The sequence below is a fragment of the Cydia pomonella genome, chromosome 13 (genome assembly GCF_033807575.1).
Source record: "Cydia pomonella isolate Wapato2018A chromosome 13, ilCydPomo1, whole genome shotgun sequence".
Classification (NCBI taxonomy): Eukaryota; Metazoa; Arthropoda; class Insecta; order Lepidoptera; family Tortricidae; genus Cydia; species Cydia pomonella.
The window spans coordinates 16,387,818-16,413,379 of NC_084715.1; the positions used below are offsets into that span (position 1 = coordinate 16,387,818).

At 37.9% G+C, this 25,562-nt stretch overlaps 1 protein-coding gene across 1 annotated transcript in view; it reads left to right on the forward strand.

The window, feature by feature from the left end:
* Window positions 1-2,409: 2,409 nt before the first annotated feature.
* Window positions 2,410-25,562, forward strand: part of LOC133524408 (UNC93-like protein) — a 28,502-nt gene continuing 5,349 nt past the window's right edge. The window contains exons 1-7 of the mRNA XM_061860396.1: window positions 2,410-2,695; window positions 15,352-15,578; window positions 17,485-17,647; window positions 18,635-18,758; window positions 22,132-22,280; window positions 22,917-23,035; window positions 23,970-24,123. Of these exons, the coding sequence (XP_061716380.1) occupies window positions 15,358-15,578; window positions 17,485-17,647; window positions 18,635-18,758; window positions 22,132-22,280; window positions 22,917-23,035; window positions 23,970-24,123 (930 nt within the window). The 5' untranslated portion in view covers window positions 2,410-2,695; window positions 15,352-15,357. The remainder of the gene's footprint in view (window positions 2,696-15,351; window positions 15,579-17,484; window positions 17,648-18,634; window positions 18,759-22,131; window positions 22,281-22,916; window positions 23,036-23,969; window positions 24,124-25,562) is intronic.

The window sequence follows — 25,562 nt, forward strand, 5'->3', positions numbered from 1 at the left end:
ACGTTTTCTTAGCACTTGCGCTGTTTTACCTTGTTTTTACTTTTTTTGTTATTTTATCGTATGTATATTAAATAAAATGAAAGCTTATTTTATATACATATATAATCAAACTGTAATAGGTTCCCTTATTAAAAAGATGGTCCAGTCCATGGTTGCCTGGGTTAACAGATTTTTATCTAAAATATACAGGGTGACCTTAGCCATTGGACAAACCCTGAAATCCCACGTAGGGTTACTTCTCGGGAATGCTCTGACGTAAATATTTTTTTAATTAGAACAAAATATAAAAAAAATAAATTTTTCGAACAAAAGTTATTTGCAATAATCGACAACAAAAAGAAACACACTGTGTTAATCTTTGGCAGTGTTTTTGACAATTTCGGTCAGTTCAGAAGGTCAGGTCAGAAGCTTATTAGTGTCATAAATAAAAAAGATAATCAAAAAGGTTGAAGAAGGTTCCATACTATTCTTTGAGGATATTACCTTAGGAAGCTACTAACACATACAGGCTGCTCCAAAGTAAAAATTTGCAATTTGTTAATTTCTTCGAAACCGCTACACCGGCTTTAATGATACTTTGTACACTAGTTCTAAATATCCTAATGCATATGTACCTTTCGGCTTTGTCCAATGGCTAGGGACACACTGTATGCTTTATTAAGAACTATGTGGTCTGAATCTGATAATCAATACTAATTATATTTCTGATGTAGCGTATGTTACCCGACTCTAAAACCACTGGAAACATGTCCTTAAAAGCCTTTACCAGTAATGACGTCATCAAAATTGCTGCCAGAACCTTGCAAATTATGCTAATATAGTAATTACGTTATAGTTCCCTAAAAGCGAAAATTATATTCTTTTCTTAATTAGGCATTTTTATAAGGGGATCCCGTGGCTTTAAATAATTTTCCTTAGATACATTTTGTATGATAAAATCATGATAATGGACATTTAATGGTTTATGTCGTTTATAATTCCTGTTATTGGTCATGTTAATAAATTCTACTTAATTACCTACCTATGAACCGACTAGTGTACAATGTTATATGACGTATATACTTATAACACCTTCTTATCTAAGCGTTTTGTCATTATAAAGAAGCCTGGGCTCCGCTTTCGGCAACCTATTCTTAAAATTTGGCGCAGGCTCTAGTTTTAATGAAAGCGACTGCCATATGACCTTTGAACCCGAGGGGGAAACGAGGCCTTCTAATCCCAATGATAAGTCCCCTCCTCACTCACAATGTTTCCTTTCATCGCATAATGACTAGGTAAATACCAAATGAAAATCATTTCTTGCTGGTACAGTCGCCATCAGATATATCCGAGCGGCCGAGGTGCTCACAAATATCTGAACACGTCTCTATTGTCAAGGCGTTAGAGTGCGTGTTCAGATATTTTTGAGCACCTTGCCCGTTCCGATATATCTGTTAGCGACTGTACGAGTCAGATTTTGAATCTACGACCTCCGGTTTGGGAGCCGGAGCCACAGACTTATCGCTAGGCCAATAATGCTCTAAATGATAATGACGTACCAAATATGAATATGGAAGTGCAAGTCGCGGACAGTTTCCAAATAATTGCATGCTCTCGGAAATTTCACAATAAATAAAGTTTCAATTTTGGAATTGGGAACTTTTATTCCCCATACAAAAAAATAATTCCCCAAATTCTCCTATGTGGAAGATTTCGTAAGCGTGGAAACTGTATCGACATATCAGTTCCTATATACATAGAAATTAAGAATCAATCTAGGTCCATGGGGTCCGGGAACAAAGGCGTATTTTAAAGATTTGATTGGCCAGTTGATTCGCCGCCCCATTAAGTGATAATAGATAGATAGATAGAATACTCTTTATTGACACACCCCAGTAAAAAGTACAAGAAAAGAAAAGAAACAATTGATTAAATGTAGAGGCAAATAGGCGGTCTTAATAATGGATATTGTAGATATATCATATAAGGAAAAAACCCTGTTTTGCCGCCGCTTACAGCCTGCCGCCCCGTGGCCCTAGGGTAAATATGCCCCTGAGGTCCCAGCGCGTACAAGTTTTTTGCAGAAAACGTGAAGCGTCTGGTTGAGATAACCGAAGAGCTGGCGGCGTCCTCGCACAACATATAAGCATTGCGATACAACGAGGAAATGCCGCCAGCATCCTTGGTACAATGCCTCAAAGGTCTAGATTTAAGCTAGTCATATTAATACCTCTGTCTGTCTGTATGTGTATATGTTATGTGTAAATAAAGCTTTTTCCGGTACTTACTAAAAGTATCAATTCGACAGTTTAATGAAATATCATCATATAGAATAGTAAATATATAAAAAAACATAACAATTGTTTAGCATTACAGCCTAAATAGCAATCACTATTATCAACACCAGTCACCCGGTCGATCACAAATCACAACGTAGCGTACGCACAATCCTACATCGGCAGCCTGCGCGAACGCAGGGCTAGACCAATCTCATAGATCGGTCATACTGATCGGTCAACAAAGCGTGCCATTTTAACAATAATCTTGTACTCGCCAATTTTATAATATTTAAAAATTAAATCGTGAATACGTGCATTAACTCTGAAAAAAATTAAATCAGTTTTCAGTATTGGAAAATTTTAGTGAACGTGAAAAGGGGTGTGAGAACTGTGAGATTGCAAATTCAGCGAAAAAACGTCTTCGTTTTATTGGTTTGGTAAGTGACATTCATAAGTTAATACTGAGACAATAAAAAGATGTGGTACATTACGATACAAGTGCAAAAATAAATTTTTCTCAACGAGTGGTGATAAATTAAAACACAACCGAAGCTCGAAGGGAGTGTTTTAATTCGACACGAGTTGCGAATTACCTATTCGCACGTGTATCGTACAACGTTTTATAGTACAAATGGACCTTACATTTTTTGACATATGCACGTATAGTGCTGATTACAGCGCTGGGGCGGTGAAGTAGCATGTAGGTACTGTAAATAATAAAAGTACAGAAGACTTCCAAAATATTTCTAGGTACTTACTTACTTTTTACTTTTATAAAACTTGTGTTTTTTCAAAAGTGCCATGTACCTATAACTATTTTGGTATATGAAAAAACTCAAACAAATAAGAAACCTATATTGAGTGTGTTACGTAATATTCTGATTAGTTTAAAAATATTTCAATAATTAAGGTGGGCCTTATATGCCTCACACACAATATACACTGAGAGCACTACAGGAAAACGTCTCATAAACTGGTTACCTACTCTAGATGACATTCAAAAACCGGACAAGTGCGAGTCGGACTTGCCCACCGAGGGTTCCGTACTTTTTAGTATTTGTTGTTATAGCGGCAACAGAAATACATCATCTGTGAAAATTTCAACTGTCTAGCTATCACGGTTCATGAGATACAGCCTGGTGACAGACGGACGGACGGACGGACAGCGAAGTCTTAGTAATAGGGTCTCGTTTTACCATTTGGGTACGGAACCCTAAAAACTTCTCTCTTCACTTTTCATTAACACAGATCCAGATTAATACTATTTTCCCCATATCATACTCGTACCATACCACAAAACACAAATCCGAAATAACTCATAACATACACTGAGAGCACCACAGGAAAACTGGTTAGGTACCTGCTCTAGACGACATTAAAAAACTTCTCCGCAAGCATACAACCATCACTTTTCAATTAACATAGATCCTAACAGGCCATGGTTACAATAGATCCCATCCGAAACGATTCCACCCAGCAATGCGCAAGTTGCAGATCTTAAAGAATATTCTTAAAATATTCGAGAATTTCTGTAAACTTTAATGAAAAACTTCTCGTGCAAATTTCCACTTAGAAAGTTCAGTCTGAACTGAAAAATATAAACTACATCGACGAGGAGCCTATTTTGCACATTCATTGCAAACCTATTCATTTTTAGGGTTCCGTAGTCAACTAAACCCTTATAGTTTCGCCATGTCCGTCTGTCTGTCTGTCTGTCTGTCCGAGGCTTTGCTCCGTGGTCGTTAGTGCTAGAAAGCTGAAATTCGGCGTGGATATATAAATCAATAAAGCCGACAAAGTCGTACAATAAAATCTAAAAAAATAATTTTTTTAAGGGTACCTCCCCTACACGTAAAGTGGGGGTGAATTTTTTTTTTGCTTCAACCCTACAATGTGGGGTATCGTTGGAAAGGTCTTTCAAAACTAATAGGGGTCTTCAACAAACATTTTTTGATAAAGTGAATATATTCGGAGATAATCGCTTCGAAAGAAAAAAAATTGTGTCCCCCCCCCTCTAACTTTTGAACCATAGGTCCAAAAATTATGAAAAAAATCGTGGAAGTAGAGCTTAAGAAAGACATTAAATGAAAACTATAGCGGACATGATCAGTTTAGCTTTTTTTGAGTTATCGCAAAAAGTTCCCCCTTCATAGTAAAAAGACTTACTTTACCTAATTAGGTACTGATTATGCAAATTTGCCTATTTGTTTAACTCGCGTGAAAGGTACCGTTTCATCCCTTGGTTAACAATTTACTATACTTTAAGCTCCAGTTTAGCTTATTGTGACGGAAGAGTAACTACGGAACCCTACACTGAGCGTGGCCCGACATGCTCTTGGCCGGTTTTTGTGAATTGATGTCATACACATGTTGCTCTTTTTATCAATATTATCTAGTCATAAACACAATTGCCCTATTGTTGTAAAGTAATAGAAAAGGTTATATTGGACAGTTGACCACAGAATAATCGCATGTCAGCTGTTGAAACGGACATGTGTGTCAGTGTAGGTACAGTTACGGCCATAATCAGGTACAGTCAGTTGTAGAGTTACTTAAACCCGTGCGTACGAAGTCTAATGCGGGCAGATTTTTCTGCAACTGATTGTATATATAAGTCCGACTATCAACATGATCAAGAACACGGTTGGGTCAAGTTTTGGAGAGAGTAAGAAGTAACTTGCACTTAGGTATGTTTGGATTTCTTTCTTTGACACGACTTACAACCCGACTTACAATAGTTAGGTACTTATACGGATTTTGGACGTGGAAGGAGTGGTCATGGATATATTTGTATTAGCTAATAAAATAAAATAGGATTATTTCATGCACAGTCAACAAAAATAGTCGAGTACAGTGTTTAGGCAACGAAGCTTGCTGGGTTGCCTAAGTAAGGTACGAGATTGAAAAGCTAGCTTATATCAATATTGTATACAATACTTTTTCTACGAGTCATCTAAAATAATACTTTTTTAACTATAAAACCTAAATAGATACCTACTGATAATTGGTAAGTATCTCGGTAGACAAAAATGTTTTCTTTGAGGGAGCGTCGGCACGTGATTGGTCAATTTTTATTATCAAAGTATGCAATTATAGTTTTGTATACGAAATCTTAATTCAACTATTAAAGGATAGAAACATGTGTATGCAGGGGTGCAAAGCTAATAATAAATCATTGTTGACCGTAAATTAATTTTTAGGTTACTTTACACTATCGTGATATTGTGTATCGTGAATTTATTTTATATTTTAATTGTATTAAATACAGCAACTATCTTTACAGGTAAACCCTAATACTAGTACAATAGCGCCTTAAATTAAATAATCCTTATTACTACTTAACTAAATAATTTAAATAAAAAAAATATATATATATATATATATACACAATCCCACCATACACAATAATGTCAATTTAGATTTCAAGTCTTGTCGGCAACGAGATTCAGAATATGTATAGTACGGCTGAGAGGTGCCTTACGGAGCAGATTCATCCTGCCGGTTGGCTCTGCCAGCAGCTGCGGTAGCCGCCGCCGTTCGGTATACCTGTCAGGTACGCACAGCTTGACTACCACGGAGAACCCGAAGCAAGTAGCACGCAAGCGCCAGATTCCTGCGAGTTTCTAATCTGTCGTAACCGACCATGCCAATCACAAAAAGTGTGGGATACATCAGCGGATAGAAAGGATACACGCCATAACGTTTCCAATATAAGTACCTGGTAAACTAATTTTGTATCCTTTCTATCATGATGTTGTATTTGGCCTCCTACGGAGCCCATATGCAGCGTTGCATTCTAACTGGCTTCTTACGAGAGCATTGTACAGCGCCGAAACGGCTATCATGTTTGAGAAGCTTACTGCTCGGCGGAGTACAAAGCCCAGAATTCGGAACCCCTTTTTACACGCACTGACAATATGGTCCCTGAAACACAAGCTGCTCTGCATGCGCACTCCCAAGTCTCTCACGGAGTCCACTCTTTTCAACTGAGCTCCGGCTACCTCATAGCTGTGGTTGAGAGGTGTTTTGGACCGAGTGAATGTTATGGTAACACATTTACCTACATTAAAACACAGTTTGTTTCTCTGGCTCCACTCCACCACTCTGTTTATGTCTTGCTGGAGACGGTCACAGTCTTCCTCATTCTTAATTGCCAAGAGCAACTTGAGGTCATCCGCGACCAACAGACATTTAGCCTCCTTGACCACTTGACTCTTATTAGAGCGAAAGTAATCATGAATGTATATCTGAACACGATCTTTTGTCAAGGCGTGCATAGGTATAGATAGGTAGACAATTAGACATACACACATGGGTGCATATTATACTATTACGCAAGTAGCCCTTAGCTGTGTTTGAATACACTTATTTTTGTAAATAAAACAAAACCTTGTTTTAAGAGTATTGATAGTCAACACAATTGGGTAAATTCTTAGATTGAATGCACTTCAAGAGTTACGTCCTTGAACTTTGCTTATTTAAGAAAACGAGTTCAAGATCACGTCACTAAGTCGACTTTTGTGAAAAAGATAATCACAAAATGTGTATTAATACTTACGAATTTATTAAATTTCTTTTTTGACAAAATTATTTGGTTTTGGTAACTACTTGTAAAAGGTACCAATATTTTATTGGATACCTACGTTAGAGATTTGATATTATTTTCCCTACTGATTTTCAAAAATTTTATTTTCAGCAGCAAAAGTTGCTAAGCGAGTATAAGATCTGATTTCTGGTTTTATGGGACAACTGCATTGAAAATACGGGATTCGAGGTTAAAATACGGGACAGGCCGTAAAAATAAATAAAATTTTTATTAAAAATCAACATATTTTTTTATTATTAAAATTTGGCACAAACAATTAAATACTTGTAACCTATACAATTACAATTTTTGTTTAATGAAAGACTAAAATACAATATTAATCACAACAATTTTTAATATAATCTGGAAAGGAAACTGTGAAATAATCAATAGATATTTTTATCATTAAATGCCATTGAATCATAAAATTACGGGATTACTATCCTGTATTGGTTTCGCCAAATTACGGGACAATGAAAAATTCGTGCCTGATATACGGGACAAGCCGTAAAATACGGGACATCTGGTGGGTGGGTGGGTGGTGGGTGGTCTGGTCGAGAGAGGTGTTCAAAATGAAACACAACTTTATTGTTATGAGAATAAGAGTGTGTCCGGGTCATTTTGATCACCTTAGCCGCTTGGCTACTTTTGCTGGTGACTGTAAGCGCTAATATTGCATAATTTACGCCTTTCGCTGTTTTAGAACGATGATTTTAGAGCGATGCTAATTATTTCGTGCGGGTGTTGCATTGATATCAGCTCATTATATTCGTCTATCTCATAACATAACACTAAAACAGAACAAACATAAGTATATTGTAATACTATTACAATATACTTATGTTTGTTATGTGTATATACTAATGCTATATCTTTAGCAATTTACAGCACAAAGAGAAAAAAAAAGATGATAAATATTGATACATTTATTCACAATACTTAATACATATCCAAATAACTTTGACGACCGGTTTGGCCTAGTGGGTAGTGACCCTGCCTACGAAGCTGATGATTCCGGGTTCAAGTCCTGATTCGTGTGATGAGCATGGATATTTGTTCCTGAGTCATGGGTGTTTTCTATGTATTTAAGTATTTATAAATATTTATATATTATATATATCGTTGTCTAAGTACCCTCAACACAAGCCTTATTGAGCTTACTGTGGGACTTAGTCAATTTGTGTAATAATGTCCTATAATATTTATTTATAAAATTTATTTATTTATTTATAAACTAGTTAGTCGTCAGGAGTCAGGAACATAGCCCATTTTGGCCGGGCAAAGAGGACAGTATAACGATTCCATTGAAGTATCCCTCTTGCCCAGGATCTAAATAATGTATGTGTCCTAACACTTTATATAAAATTGTGATAATTCATTACTAACTAATAATTAAAAAATAGTTAATCTTTTAATTCTCTAAGTAAACATACCTATACCTACATACATAATTATAACTAAGAAAATTCGACAAAGTACCTACAGTTGAATTATTCGCCCATAAGTGTTCATACCATGTTTATGATAAAATTACGCATTAGATTTATAGTTTAGAAATAACCAAAGGAAGTTTATTGGTGTGAAGGGAACAATGTATATTTTCGCAATTACGCGTTACTTAACCTATGAAGAAATATAAATATGAACACAATGCAGGAAATAAAAATGTATCTATATAAATATAGTTTCTGTTTATTTATTCCTTATTTAATTAACTAGAAGTAGGTAATTGATATGCAGTTAAGGGCAAGCTGTTGCCCCCACCTTTGTTGGCATATTTAAGTTGTTTGACTTATAAGTATTAGTTATTTATTTGTTTTACAAGGGCGTAAAGTTGTTGTTTAATTCGTTGTGCTAATATTGAGCCCGAGCAATCAAAATGTCCGAAAAATTGAATCGCGAAAAGTGGAATCTTAAGCGTAGCGAGGGCTAAACAAACTTTAGTACCGAAACTTGAACATTTTCACTATGCCAACGCCACAAAAATACTAATATAAAACATTAGAAACCAAACCCAAATGAACGTTATTATACCTATGTATCATTCAAAATCGCCACAAAACTCAATGCCAACAGCCAATATGAGGAACTCACACACTCTTGGGGATAAAATGTAACTTTCTCATCAGTTTTTGATGAATAAAGAGAGCTTTGACGATCAGTGAGGAGTGTAATATCAGTTATTCATTTATATGTGTTGCCTGCAGACATTATGGTCATCTGCAGTGTCATCACCTGTCTTCTCTTGTAGATTTAACACTTTCGCTGCCAAGAGCCACGGACTTGGGAAGAAAGTGGTTAATTAGCGATGACCAATTAGCTCATTCCGTTATTTGACAGTCCTACTATACAGCATATTTCACTGTTGGGTTATTAATATAAAATAACTTTCAATAACGCATAGGTAAGCGTAATAAACTAAACAGCGATGCTTAAGGAAATTATTATAAAAAAGATATTACGTACATCTTCTCTCAATCATCTTTATACAACTTCTAGACACAACCTGTCTAAGTCAAATACCCCCGCGAGTTGTATCGTGCCATAGAGGAATAAGAAGTAAGCGCAGAGTGATCAATGATCATGATGACTCCTTGTATCAGTTCCCTTACTTATTAAATAATTAGTTGTGTGAGGTTTCGTAAGCCGTATGATTCAATTTAATTTTTTTTTCAGGCCATGCATCCATAGCGTGTTAGTTAAAAATTAAAAGGGGAGAAATAAATAGCTAATATAATAAATACATTACAGTACATATGGTGCTACTTTACCGCACTAGTGCGAAAATTAGCATATTACGTTACTGTGTCGAACATTTAAAGGGCCATATGTACTGTAAAACGTTGTACGATACATGTGCTAATAGGTAATTCGCAACTCGTGTCGATTTAAAACACTCCCTTCGGTCGTGTTTTAATTTATCGCCACTCGTTTCGAATTTCCTATTTTTCGCACTTGTATCGTAATGTACTATTTTATTACATATAAAATGTATTTATTACATAAGTTGTCGCAAACCTCGCTGATAACTTATTATAAATGAGTTTATTCATATCTATGTATGGAGTGAGCACTCTATGCTCCTACTCATTTCTCTATGACCGGGCGCAAAGGTAGGTACAGGCCAAGGCACTGGCGCAAAGGTACAGGCTTTATATAAAGTGCGACAAAAAATGTAAAGTTTAAAAATTACATTTCAAACCAGTAAGTTAATGGTGGCCCCTTAAATCCGCGACACCGGAGCTTGTCGATTGTCAAGGTTACATTATTAGTATTATTTCGTTTCGCACGTAATGTAGGCGCTCACGCTTATAATATGCAAATCGTCTGCTAGTGGTTGTCACGTTGTTGTTACTTGTTAGACACAACGAATATGGTCCAGTGCTCGTCCCTGCCACGATATAGATGAAAAATATAGTCTTAATTAATTCCTAGTTATACAGCTGACAAAGGGGCTGTCAACTATTGGAATCACTAGGGCTTTCGTTGCAAAAGTAATCAGTCAAAGACTAGGGCGTTGCCAAAGTGCCCGCCAACTTAAAAGCTTATTTAACTTTAATACCTTTCAGTTAAATTAAATTTATTTATCTCAGAATTTTTACATTCCATTTCCTTTATTCCTTGATAATTTCTTACTTATAAAAATTAAATTATTTCTATTTATCAAATTATAATACTAGAGAATTAAAAGATTTACATTTATTTGTTTTTTCTTGCGAAACAAATGTTCCATTGTAATGCTCATATAAAAAGAAAAGCTATTTGTTCGACGGGTACCTACCTAGGTAGGAGTGGATTATGACATGTCCTTATGGAAATTTAATTAGAATGGATCGTGTTACCACAGATCACCTAAAACAGATGGAGTTACTCGCGGTTATCACAGATTGGCGCGTCCATACTAATTAAAAAGCACGCAACCGCTTAACTTTTTCAGCTTCGGGCGTCTGTATATACAGCACTCATGTAAATAAAAAAATAGACAATTTTTAAATCATGACTCACGCTAGAACGGATCCCGGCCGAGTCGTAGTATCCGACGCGTCGTTTTCTATAGAAAGCATCACGTTATCACTTGTCATGATGAGGTGTTGAAAGCCTCGGCCTGGACCCGGGTCGTTGTAGCGCCGGCAAAACGTCCCACTTTGTCGCTTGCCATAAAGATGCAAGCAAATCTCACAGTGGGAGTGTGAGTGGTAAGCGATAAAGTGGCACGTATTACCGGCCGCGGTCACAAATGAGGGGCTGCTGTAGCCCCAGATCTAGGGATCTCGCTGCTCGTGTAAGAACTAGAAGGTAAATAAAGAAGGCCTATAAAGTAAGGAAATTTGGCCTTAAAGCCCGTTTATTTTATGTTGTCCGTATAATATAATCTCGGTCGTCATAAACGCTTTGTAAAGTGGTCTGTGATATATGTTAGTATATATAGTTATAATTGAATAAGTATTCTAAGATCAACAAAGCTGATAATAAAGCATTTATAGCTGCCGCGCGTCTGTAATTGCTTTTGTACTTGATCTTACATAATGAGATAAATATGATTTCTGTACTGTAGCATATACTCTGAACACACAGTTGTGTGAACTCATCGTAGCTGTATTTTTTGCCATTTTATGAAGCGGTGGTGGCCGAGTGGATATGACGTTAGACTTTCAAACTTTCAAATCCTGGCTCGTACCAATGACTTTTTCGGAACTTATGTACGAAATGACATTTGATATTTACCACCAGATTTTCGGTGAAGGAAAACATCGTGAGGAAACCTGCATACATCTGCGAACAAATTCAAAGGTGTATGTGAAGTCCCCAATCCGCATTGGGGTAGCGTGGGGACTATAGCCCGAGCCCCTCGCCTCGCACATGAGAGGAGGTCTGTGCCCAGCAGTGGGACGTATATAGGCTAAATTATTATTATTATTATTATGGGGCGGGTCGCATAAAATCAATCGGTCTGATTCGAACTTTAAGGTTCGTCAAATATTTGCTAAAGTTCAGTTCAGTTCAGTTTTTAGTAGCTAAAGATACGATATGGATTATATATGTCAGTGTCAAACGTGACGTTTCTTCAAACAAAAACGTCACTTTTCACACTGACATATCCAATCCATATCGCATCTTAAGGAAATGTTTGACGTATCTTAAAGCTCGAATTGGACCGTGGCTGAATGTCAAATAAGCTCTCATCCATTCTGCGCTCTCAACATATACCTATATATGCTTAGGTTACTAAATAAAATAGCCAAAAAGACGTTCATTTAGGTTTTTTATGCAAATATTTAAATGGCAAGCTTTGTTTCGTGAATTGATTAGAAATAAATATATTAAGCCTGATAATGCTCCGCGTCAGCCTGGAATCAAAATAACTAAATGGACATCGATAGCACGAGACTTGAATGTAAACATTAGTATTATGTGAATTTTGTATAAGTATATCAAGCTTGCGCTATAGCTACATAGCCTAGAATATATGTACCTACATAGGTACATAGGTATATGTCAGTGTGCCTACATAACTATAGAGATATAGTTTAATAACATTTTTGTAAAATACTTAAGTATCAAAGTAAGTATATACTCGTATCTCTGAATTGTAGAGACATTTTCATCGTCATAATAGTAGGTTTACCTACTTTTTATATTTGTACATTTGACTAGGCAAGTACCTAGTTACAGCGAATGAATAACATGTACAAGAATCGTGCAATAATATGAATTATTATTCTTATTCTAATTAAGTGCTGAAAATTATAACCGTCCAACAGGTGTCTCGTCGATTTAAAACGCGCAAAAGGTGTGGGTTTAAGCGTGTAAAGTGCTCAATAAACATTGTTAAATATTAGTCCACATCGCCGTTTGTCTTTTATTTGTAGACGCATTCTTTGATACAAAACAGTCTGTCGGCCCGGTTGGAACTTTTAAGATACGTCAAATATTAGGTCTAGATACGATATGGATCGGATATGTCAGTCAGCCCGATTCGTTTCGAATCGTCGAACTTTAAGTTACGTCAAACTTTTCTAAAGATACGATATGGATTGGATATATCAGTGTCAAAAGTGACGTTTCTGTTTGAAGTAACGTCACTTGTGACACTGACCTATCTAATCCATATTATATCTTTATCAAATGTTTGAGGTATCTTAAATTTCGAATCGGGCCGAGTGTTAAAAGTAACGTTTCTTCAACCAAAACATCACTTTTGCCACTGACAATCCAATCCATATCGTATCTAGACCTAATATTTGACGTATCATAAAGTTCGAATCGGGCCGTGTAAACTGGTCCTAGTTCGTGTAACGTTATCCTTGAGGGAAGAGAACGGCACGACTGCGTTCGCTATTGTAATGTAACTGTATCTGTAGGTAGTCATATTTAGTGACGAGATCGTATCATGTCCGGAAGGATTAAACCTTAAGCCAAATATTTAATTGACATCTTAGTTATTCAGAAGTTAAATTGATTACTTCCTATTTATGCGCGTTAAGGATGGAAGTATATAGTAAATAAGCTTTTGGCAAAAATTTGATTTTTAGTACAAGATTTTATCACTGACTGTACTTTTCTTACACAGGCAACTAATACTCATCGAGACTGTTCTAAAAACGGCGTCAAACATAATTAGGATCCGTTGTTTCATCACAGAATTCCTTATGGCCACCTCCAGTCTCCATCATCAGATCAACACGATAGTATCATAATATTGCATTGTCACCCGACTTACATATGTATGCAAATCTTCAGCTTAATCGGAAATCGGGAAATCTTCCAATATTTGACCCACACTAACATATATACATACTAACAGGGCAAGTTAAATAAAAGCTTGTAATAAAATGAAGCCAGTCATTGTCTTATTTACTAGTTGCGAAATACAGAGGGTTAAACACATAAGGTAGTCTACAAAAGTAGACGTGTGCACTTGGCTTAGATTACTGTTAAGTCTAAAATAGTAAGTACGGTCTTTTCCAAGACAAGCGATAATTAAATGCGCTGACGGTTGATGGCTAAGGTCTGGATTTCCCAAGTTTACGCAAATTAAATAAATGTCTTTATTTATGTACTTTTCCACTGGCAAGGCGAGACAAGAGTGTAGTGCAGGGGTCGGCAACATACGGCTCTTTGGAGATACGATTGCAGCTCTTTAAGTGACCCAAAATAATCACATTTTGTGTTCTAAGACCACTGAATTTGCGGCACTAAGATTTCAAATATCGGCGATTTCTACTCCGGCTGGCTCTTTTTTTCCAAAAGTTTGCCGACCCCTGGTGTAGTGGAATATTCATTAAGTACGAAAAATACAGGATAGTAGATAGGTTATTTCAACAAAAAAAATATTTTCAAAGAGTAATACCAGGTGGTATTTTAACTAAAGCACAGCGAGTGTTATAGATTGACACCTGCAGGCGAAATACGAGTATGGATTGTAAAATAAATTCGCTTGCTGGTTTTGATTTCCAATTTTAGAACACCTAAATACAATATTTTACAATGACAGCACCGCACCTATGGTCAAAATATTTAACAAAATACTGTTATACCTAAGTATAAGACGCGTCCGAATATGGAAATATCAAAACGATTAATTAGAATCTACGATGTCTGTATAAATGACCTATGTATGAGTCATCGGTCGTAGGAGTCAAACAGCCTTCGTTTTTTAGGGTTCCGTAGCCAAATGGCATAAAACGGAACCCTTATAGTTTCGCCATGTCCGTCTGTCTGTCTGTCTGTCTGTCTGTCTGTCTGTCTGTCTGTCTGTCTGTCTGTCTGTCTGTCCGAGGCTTTGCTCCGTGGTCGTTAGTGCTAGAAAGCTGAAATTTGGCATGGATATATAAATCAATAAAGCCGACAAAGTCGTACAATAAAATCTAAAAATTTAATTTTTTTTAGGGTACCTCCCCTACACGTAAAGTGGGGGTGAATTTTTTTTTTCGCTTCAACCCTAAAGTGTGGGATATCGTTGGAAAGGTCTTTCAAAACTAATAGGGGTTTTCAAGAAACATTTTTTGATAAAGTGAATATATTCGGAGATAATCGCTCCGAAAGAAAAAAAAAATGTGTCCCCCCCCCTCTAACTTTTGAACCATAGGTCCAAAAAATATGAAAAAAATTGTGGAAGTAGAGCTTAAGAAAGACATTAAATGAAAACTATAGCGGACATGATCAGTTTAGCTGTTTTTGAGTTATCGCAAAAAGTTTTCCCTTCTTAGTAAAAAGACTTACTTTAATTAGGTACTAATTATGCAAATTTGCCTATTTGTTTAACTCGGGTGAAAGGTACCATTTACTACACTTTAAGCTCCAGTTTAACTTATTGTGACGGAAGAGTAACTACGGAACCCTACACTGAGCGTGGCCCGCCATGCTCTTGGCCGGTTTTTTTAAAATAAAATGTCCAAATAACATAATGAGCGTTAATCTTTTCATTTTCTTTTGTATTTTATTCTGCTCTAGAGCTAAACAAATTACACTTTGTGCAGTGTAACTGACTTAGTCTCCATGTTACAGGCCAAAATGCCGACAGAGGTGGTGTTCGGCGTGAACGAGAAATGGCGTATCAACCGCAACATCTTTGTGCTGGGGTTCGCGTTCATGGTGCAGTTCACCGCCTTCCATGGCGCGGCGAATTTGCAGAGCTCCGTCAATAGTGATGCCGGCGCTGGAGCGTTTACCCTGGCTGCGATATATTTCTCTCTGATATTGTCGAATATACTACTACCAGCTGTAGTTATCAGGTGAGATCTTTGAATTTCGGTAAATTTAGCGTAGCTGCAAATTGATCAACAGCAAATAACTTGGTGCTGGGGTTCGCGTTCATGGTGCAGTTCACCGCGTTCCATGACGCGGCCAATTTGCAGAGCTCCGTGAATTGAGATGCCGCCGCTGGAGCGTTTACCCTGGCTGCTGTATATTTCTCTCTGATATGTCGAATATTCTACATCCAGCTGTGGTTATCAGGGCTATAACCGCGAAAATCAAAGTCTTTTTTCTTTTCTCTGTCACTCTAATTACCACTTAGTGAGAGTAAAAGAGAAAGATCCCCGCACTTTGCAAATTTCCGTTTTCGCGGTAGGCCTCCCCGTGAGATCCCTGTAATACGGTTACGGTCAATTTAGCGTAGGCGAGGACTTTTCATCAGCAACATCTTCGTGCTTGGGTTCGTGATCATGGTTCAGTTCACCGCGTTCCATGGCGCGGCCAATCTGCAGTGCTCGGTCAAAAGCGATGCTGGCGCTGGAGCATTTACCCTGGCTGCTATATATTTCTCGCTGATTTAATGTTTCTCAATTTAAGTACCTAATTTTTCAAACAATAAAAAAACTTGTAGTAATTTATTTGATTCAAATTAAGTTGATGGGTTTAAATAGAGCTGTGTCCTGTTTTTCAAGTATACCACAACCGGTAGATAATTTAGACACAAAAAAAAACTTATAATATTTTCCTGCAGTCAAAAGTCTATTAATGTCAAAGACTAGGACACATTTCAGAATATAATCAATTGCCATTGACAAGCTGCACTGTTATGGAATCATAATTGGACACGTTTAAAGTTAATTAAAGCATACTAGCAAGGCTACGTCTATATTTCGTACATTCTATCCATATCTAAGATCGCAAGGCCGATACTGTCCGACAATTGTTTTGGTAACAGCAGTTTTGGCTATCACGCAATGTTAGGACTGTGGATGTGCACCGGAAGTGCTGGTAACATAAAGTTACAATCCGTTTCCAGTATTTACTTACAAACAGCAACATCCATACTGGCTATTGGTAGACCTTATCTCGCAAGGTTCAGGAATGGTATCTACAATGAGGCGTTCGAAAAATAAAGGAATAACTATGGGAATCTCGTGCCTTTTACAGCCTGTTGCCTTACAACATTGATTTAAACGTTCTATGGTGGGTCACAGATCAATTAAGCAGTTATCAAAGTCTTAATGATCGAAATGAAGTTTCTACTGTGCGTATGATTAGTACCTACAGGTTTCTTTGAAATTACTGTGGTTTTGGAGGCACGTCTTGTATTACCAGCCATCGGATATGCATACAGAGAGGATGTAAATTAAAATGAAATTACCGAGATGTCGACTGGAATAAAAATGCAGCAGGTATATATGATAGTCGGGGTCAATGAGATAACGACACGATAAAGTAAACGTTAGTTGACACTGCTCGATAGAAAGAAGAGGATGGTTTCTCTTGTCCTTATCGCACCGATAACCGGGTCATGATATGTTAATAAAGTGGAATTTCCAGGGAATTTGGGAAAAGGTATGGCCAGGAGAATAAGACTTTTAAATAAGTAGTATGACCCCCTGAACGTTTACGCGGTTTGTTAAGTTAATAGTTTTACGCTTTTTGTTTAATGCTGTTGGGTTAGGAAGGTTTTCTACATTTTCGCAGTATTTTTAGTCAATTTGAGAGGTCATTCATTCGTTTGGCTTATCTAAGATTAAATAATAATATTAAAGTACAGAAGGTGCAGAAGATTATATCTTGCCTTATTATTATTATTACTCTCTCTGTTAGATTCTCAAATATTGGCCCTTTAAAGCGGATGAATGAATTTAGAAGCGTATATATCTCTATTTCTCCGTCTCCTTTATTACCTGGGCAATAAGTAAAATTATTTCTCTTCAGATGGCTGGGCTGCAAATGGACAGTGACCCTATCCTTTCTAGCGTATATGCCGTTCATAGCGGCGCAGTTCTACCCACGGCTCTACACTCTGGTACCAGCTGGCATGATGGTCGGCTTCGGCGGCGGGCCGCTATGGTGTGCCAAGTGCACCTACCTGTCCGTGGTGAGTATAGCTGGATTACCTTCCTAGTGGACATGCCGTTCATAGCGGCGCAGTTCTACCCCCGTCTGTACACCTTGGTACCAGCGGGCATGATGGTGGGGATCAGCGGCGGGTCGCTATGGTGTGCCCAGTGTATGTACTTGTCCGTGGTGAGTACGGCTGGACTTCCTTCCTAGTGGACATGCCGTTGAGCGGCGTAGTTCTACCTGCGGCTCTATACCTTAGTATCGGTGGGGAAGATGGTGGGATTCGATGGTTGCCCTCTGTGGTGCGCAAAGTGCACCTACTTGTCTGTAGTGAGCAGTGGCGGATCGTTCAAAGAACTCGATTCCCACCGGCTTGTCTAAACTTCAGCCCGTTGAGTACTTTCACGATCGGTTTATGGAGAAAAGGAAAGCAAAATTAGCTCCGGGTTCCCTACGAATGTTTGTGACGCGCCGCCACTGGTAATGAGTACAGCGTGACGTCCTTCCTAGTGGACATGCTGTAGAGCGGCGCAGTTCTACCCATGGCTCTACACGCTGGTACCAGCTGGCATGATGAAGATTAGGTGGTGGCCCTCGGTGGTATTCAAAGTGCAACTGTCCTGTCGGTGGCGAGTGATTTTGTCCTTTCGTCACCTTACCTTTTGTCCTTTGTCATGTGACCTTCCTTTATAGGCGCTGGGTAAAAAACTTAGCTAAAGCGATGACAAGCATGTCTGTGTTCAGTTTACAAAAAAGCATAAATAAATTACTTGACTTTGGCAACTACATATTTGCCTTCAAATAGATATTACTATGACTTTAGTTAGACGCGGACAGACACCACATTAAGAACCACCCCACACTAGCGTTCCAGAGCGTCGGCGTCTAGTCAACTTAATGGCTGCAGCTCGACGCAACATTGGCGCAACTGCGCAGCGACGCCATTTTCCATTCACTAGACGCCGACGCTTGGGTGACGCTAGTGTGGAGTGGCCCTAAGCTTGTGCGTTTTGCTGTACAGGTAGCGGAGCCGTATGCACGGCTGTCGGGGGTCCCAGCAGACGTGCTTGTGGTGCGGTTCTTCGGGCTCTTCTTCATGTTCTACCAGATGGCGCAAATCTGGGGCAACCTCATCTCTTCAGCCGGTAAGATACAAACTTTTACTGCTTCACCTGGCGTGGCAGCCATTAAATTAAAAAATGTATGCAATTATAAATATTTTTAGTATTCTCGCGCAGTAATTTTCAAACAGGATTACTGCTATGTTCTGCCACCAGAAAGAAGCACTAGCAAATATTGTAAGCCATTGAGTAACTTATACAATGATGTAGCCGCCGTGCAGGTCAGGATCTCGACGACTCAAATAAAACTTCGATTTATAATGAAGTGTTAGGTATAATGCGTTAGGCAGAAGGCGGGTCTTCCTCAAGAACTGATAAGGCTGTTAAAATATTGGTACAACAATCAATATAATTTTGTGAGGTGGGGATGTCGGTCTCAGACGGTTATAGAGCTCAGTGCAGAGTAAGGCAAGGGGGACTTACATTTCCACTGCTGTTCAACATTTATGTTAAGCAGGTGATCGTCGAGCTCAGCTTCGATCGGTGGCAAAATGGTAAACAACATACCGATGAACAAGACCAACCGATGATGGTGCCCTCTATCTTAATTTATGAATTTACTGAGGTTGGTGTGAACAAATTTTTGTTGTATAAATAACAGCAATGTACAAACAATGTTGGTAAACTTTAACTTTAACTTTGCATTACACGACTTGCGAATTACCTTTTTGCGTGTGTATTGTACAACGTTTTACAGTACATATGGCCCTTTAAATTTTCGATATACGCACGTATAGTGCTAGTTACCGCACTAGGGCTGTAAAGTAGTACCATATAAAAAATACAAAAACACAAAATAGTTTATTTGGTTTAACTTATTATAGGTACACGAAACATAAAAGGGCTGGAATCTCCCATTAAGTATAACAATACTTGTGCAATATAGCAAGTATAGCAAGTGTGTGCGTGTGTGCGTGAGTGCGGGTGTGCGTGCGTGCGTGCGTGTTTGTGTGTGCGTATGTGTGTGTGAATGTCTCCGTTTCTTCATTTCTTCATAATCTAGTGTTCTTAGCCATGATCTTGTACTATCTCTGCATTTTTGATATTTGATAAAAACAATTACGAATTTCCAAACAGTAAGTAAATGGCACGTGTTTAAATATGCCGTTTTAATTATATAATTCAGTTATTCGCGGCTAAATTAGTATGCTTATTCATTTGTATACATTTTAGTTCTGCTATTGTTTACAATACGATTGGAAATCGAATCGATTGCTAATACTAAGAAAATAGTCATATTTCCACGCGCGGCGAGACAGAAAAGTCAGTTGTTGGATTTTTTTCCATTTTTGTTCGGTTTCTCCTGACTCCTGAACAATCCTGGAAAATATCTCGCACTCTCCGCTACCTCTTCCCAATCTTCAAGATAATACGTATATTCATTCCCGATTCTATCTGGCAATCTTGCAACCACGATTACGTGATCTGACCTGACCTTCCGACAGAGAATGGTGTCGATGACTCTAAAATTGGCCAGCTATAGTTTTTACATGCATTCATCGATGTTATTAAACCAGTTGTCATTAATGAATTATTATTTAACTATTTAATTGAATAGCACCATTCCAGTTGCGGTTGTTTTATAGAGCAGTTAACATTGTTTACTAAATAACAGTGACAAGTAATTATAGACTGTAAACCCCATACATAGTTGCGTTCCTCGTTATTGTTTTATATGGCATCAACATGTGGTATTTATTTAGCGAGGTCTTTGATCAATACCTATATTTTTCACAAATCATGCCTTGATTTGCCTTAGAAATCAATTACAGCAAGTGCATTTTTTTCCAAATTAATGGTATGAAAACCCAATAATGATCACTGCGTTAAAATCTTAAAACTGTCATTATGGCATACAATATCGAAAGGCCTAAGGAAAAATAGTTTATATACAGGGTGACATTTTAACCACCGTTCTTATTCTACGTAATGACTTTATAGGTCATACTGAACAACTTTTGTTATGGGACCAATGCCGAATCGCGAAAAAAATTTGGCTGTTTCATACATTCCGAGTGATGTGATGCTGCTGATGTCTATGGGACAGCCAATTTTTTTTCGTGATTTCGCCATTGGTCCTATAATAAAAGTTGTTCAGTATGACCTATAAAGTCACTACGCGGAGTATGAACGATGGTTAAAATTTCACCCTGTAAACTTACCTACATTTATTTTAATTAGGCTGTTTCAGAAATTTTTGTATATAACATACGAGTATAATGGTGTTTCAGTGTTGGGGCAGACAGAGGTCAAATTACCTTACAAAACTAAGACGTCTCTATTGTGGTGCCATTTACAACTATGACGAGGAACACAATATTGTTTGAGTTGTTATCGTCTTTATTTTTCACTCGTCTCTGCTAAATAGTATAGTAGTTTAAGCTTATGCTACCTACCTACTTGAGTATAACAGACATGCTTTAGAACATGATTCTATATATTTTTTAAATATTTTTAGCTATTTAAGTGCAATGGGAGCTTAAGTAAGCTTGAGGTCAATTTAATCACGTCTAGTTATCTTATTTTTATTAGTCATAATTCGTGTCCGACTGAAACCGGATTTTTTGGCGAAACCAACGCGAAGGTTGGTTTTCGGCACCTTCAGCTGAATTATGATTTTTATGCCGGAACCTGGCGAAGCCGAAACTGAAATTTCGGTCGGACATTTCTCATAATCTGAATTGAAAACTTGCTAAACTTTGTATGTATTTATACCTATGTACGAGTATATGATATCATCATCGTATCAGCCTTTTATCGCCCACTGCTGAGCGCAGGCCTCTCTTCGAGTACGCCATCCCAGTCCTGAGCCAATCTCATACAGAAGTGACCCGCAACGCAATCTTCGGAATGTCATCCACCCAAGGAGCCAACGGAAGCCAGGCACTCCTTTCGTCTGAAAGCGGCCACCATTCCATTAACATTTTGGCCCACCTGCCATCACTCGGCCTGGCAACATATTACAACGTAGCACCTTTTGGCATGGAAAGTTATCGTGATAGGACTCTAGAAATAAATATCTAGGAAATTCCCAAATATCCTGTAACTTGGAAAGTTATTTGTTGTAAAAACTTTAAGGCGTGCATTGATTTCTTTTTTCTCGAGCCGGATTAACTGCCTTCACGGAAATGTTTATGGGAAAGTGTTGTTTCATTCACGACCTTGGTTATTTTAAGTTCAAGTTTGATTTCTTTGTTAAGTAAATATATCAAATTTTATAAATAAATTAGTTTTGAAAACTGAATGAATAAGCAAAATTACAATACACAAGACATATTGATGTTACCGGGTGGAATGCTCCAAAAGTGATATGACTTTATTTTTTTGACATGTTATTTTTACATAGACAATCTTAAGTTTTGAGCTATATTATATTTCATTATTGTTATTCTAACAGTTTTGTCCTCATCGCTGGGTGACGTAGTTTCATATGCCAACGAGACCTTAGCGCCGACCTCAGCAGCGTTGGTCAGCAACATCACTTCAACCAAAGTGGACTTCGGGTCCACCTGTGGAGTCAACTTCTGTAGTGGGAGTGAGGCTCATGTAAGTAGCTGACATTCATATGCCAACGAGACCATAGCCTCTACCGCAGCGGCGTTGGTCAGCAACCTCACTTCTACCAAAGTGGACTCCGGGTACACATGCGGAGTTAATTTCTGTATCGGCAGTGAGACTCATTTAAGTAGCTGACAATCGCCAACGAGACCATAGCGCTGGCCCAAGCGACGTTGGTCAGCAACCTGGGGGTACAGCAGCTAACATACCTTAGTTAATTATATCTACATCTCCTAAATATACGAACTTACTTTACTTATACCTACAATGGAGCAGAGCTTCTATGCGCTGTCCAGTTGTTTGCTCCTAAATAGGTTGTAAGAGAAGTTTTGTTAACTTTTGGTACACACGGCTGCAAAAGTGGGTATGCACTTTATGTAAGTACATAGTTAATTTAGCGTCATTGATTTTAAGGATTTTCTTACGAGTAATATCTACTTATGTTACAATTATACTCACTAAGGATGGTTCACTCAGAAAGGTCCGTGTTCGACCCAAGGCGTCCGAGTCCGGGACTTCGGTCCATGAAGTGTCGGTCGCCTCGGCCCGGGCCCGGGTCCACATTCAGTCAGTCAGCGTCAGTCATCCATATTCGTGAACTTTGATAACTTCTGCATTTTTCAGGGGAACGCGAACCTTCAACCACCATCGCCTCTAAAGATCCAAGTGATATCCGGTGCGTACCTGGCGTGTATGGCGTTCGCCGTCATCTTGGTTGCTTTTGGCGTAGACTCCCTCAAAAGGTTAGAGCAGCACCTTATTTACATATCTACGGCCTGCCCTATGCAAAGCAAACACCGCAGCCTATGTGTGTTTGAACTTACTCTAGTTAAGTTATAAGCCCTTCGGTGTACAGGGATTCACTGTATTAAGTAATAGCTGTAAAGGATAATTATTATGTAAAAAAAATTGCGTATTTCATAATTAAACTATTTATTTCTCACTGCACCTACCTTTACGCATTTCTGTTGTTGACTGGCAGAGAATGTCTATTGTACTTTTTTGTGTGCAATAAAGTTTAAAATAACACCCCTAATAGACAAATGCTTTTTTCTTGACCTGAAATATTTTTTTACGAGCAAGTTCTAAGCTAGAGTCTAAGCTAAGTCTGATCCGTGTAATAATGTCATATAAATATAAATATGACGTTTATAACATTTCCACTCCGAGATATCAAACACGGTGCAGAGTGGGCATAAATGGACTCTATTCAGAAACTTGAATTTGTGACCAAAACGATTGTACACCATAATTGGGTGCTTGACACATGTTGAATATTATAACAAAATTTACTTAAATGGATAGAAAATGAGCCATCCATTATAAAAAAGTGGAATTTAAAAAATTATGTTGAGATTATAAAAAAAAAATTGTCTATGAAAATAGAAAATAATAAATGCCATCTATACACCTAAACGCAATATTTCAGGGTCAAAATGGCAATTTCCTTGATAATCCATACATTAGGACAGACTTACATAATGTGACGTCACATCACATTATCATTTTGTTAGAGGCATTTCAATCGTCGAGTGCGAGCGTCAGGCTTTAACTCTCATTTCTGACCTTTGTGTTGCTTAAATGCCATGAGTCCCATATACATTTGATCTTCAGGAAAATCAAGATCGTTTGACATTATTTACAAAGAATTGTCAAGTAGCCAATTTTTGTGAACAGGTATAGCACCAAAAGATCGTGTGAAGGCAAGTCTGGACTGAAGCTTCTGGCGGTGACGCTCAAGCAACTCCGACACCGCTACCAGCTTCTTTTACTGCCCGTCATCGGATACATCGGTGCCGAGCAGGCGTTCATGGCTGCAGACTTTACACAGGTAGATACATCTCTTATGTAGGGTATAGTGCATAAAAAGGTTATAGAAAAAAATCAGGTAAGGGTAAGTCTGGGCTGAAGCTTCTGGCGGTGACGTTCAAGCATCTCCAGCACCGCTACCAGTTGCTTTTACTACCCGTTATTGGATACATCGGTGCTGAGCAGGCGTTCATGGCTGCAGACTTAACACAGGTAGATACAGGTGTAGCTTATGTATGCATAAAGTGGTTATAGAAACGAAGTTTTTGGCAAAATTTCATTTTTGATACAAGCTTTCATCGCTGACTGTACTTTTCTTTCCACAGGCAACTAATACTCATCGAAAAAATTCTAAAAACCCCAAAAACAATTAGTTTGCCTTGTTTTATCACAGAGTTCCTATGGCCACTTCCTGTCTCCATCATCAGATTAGCTCGATGGTACCATTAATATTGCATTGTCACCCGACTTACATATTTATGCAAATTTTCAGCTTCATCCGAAGCTGGAAAGTGGATCAAATTTAACTTGCAAGATTTGACCTGTATAAACATAGTTAAATACAATACATAGCTACATATGTACAATTGCAAGATAATAAAAGCTTGTAAAAATCGGGTAAATGCTAGTCTGGGCTGAAGCTCCTTGAAGTGATGCTCTAGCAACTGAGGCATTGCTAAGCTATGTTGCTGCTGCCTGTCTAACTGCGCGGTACTCACACAGGTAGACAGGCAATAGGCACTTTATAGGGCTCCGATCCGATACACCAATTATGCCCACACAAACGAGGCACCAAATATATGACCTGTCGCCTGTCGCCTGAAAAGTTATAAGTTTCAGAATTATGACTAATGATAATCTGATAATCATTACATTTCAATGATTATACTAAACAAAGGGATCCGGTCTCATTCATTCCATTCGTTCCAGAACCAACCTGTACTGTAATATTACTATTACAGATCGTAGTGTTACGATACAAGTGCAAAAAGTGGGAAGACCGCAACGAGTGGTGACTGGTGACAAACACGACCAAACGTAATACCTAGATTACCTACACTGCTATTTTGGTCCGTATTTTAAACTCTATCCGTATACACTAGTTAGGGTTCCGTAGCCAAATGGCCAAAAACGGAACCCTTATAGATTCGTCACGTCCGTCTGTCCGTTTATGTCACAGCCACTTTTTTCTGAAACTATAAGAACAATACTGTTCAAACTTGGTAAGTAGATGTATTCTATGAACCGCATTAAGATTTTTACACAAAAATAGAAAAAAAAAACAATAAATTTTGGGGGATCCCCATACTTAGAACTGAAACTCAAAAAATCTTTTTTCATTAAACCCATACGTGTGGGGTATCTATACATAGGTCTTCAAAAATGATATTGACGTCTCTAATATAATTTTTTTCTAAACTGAATAGTTTGCGCGAGAGATACTTCCAAAGTGGTAAAATG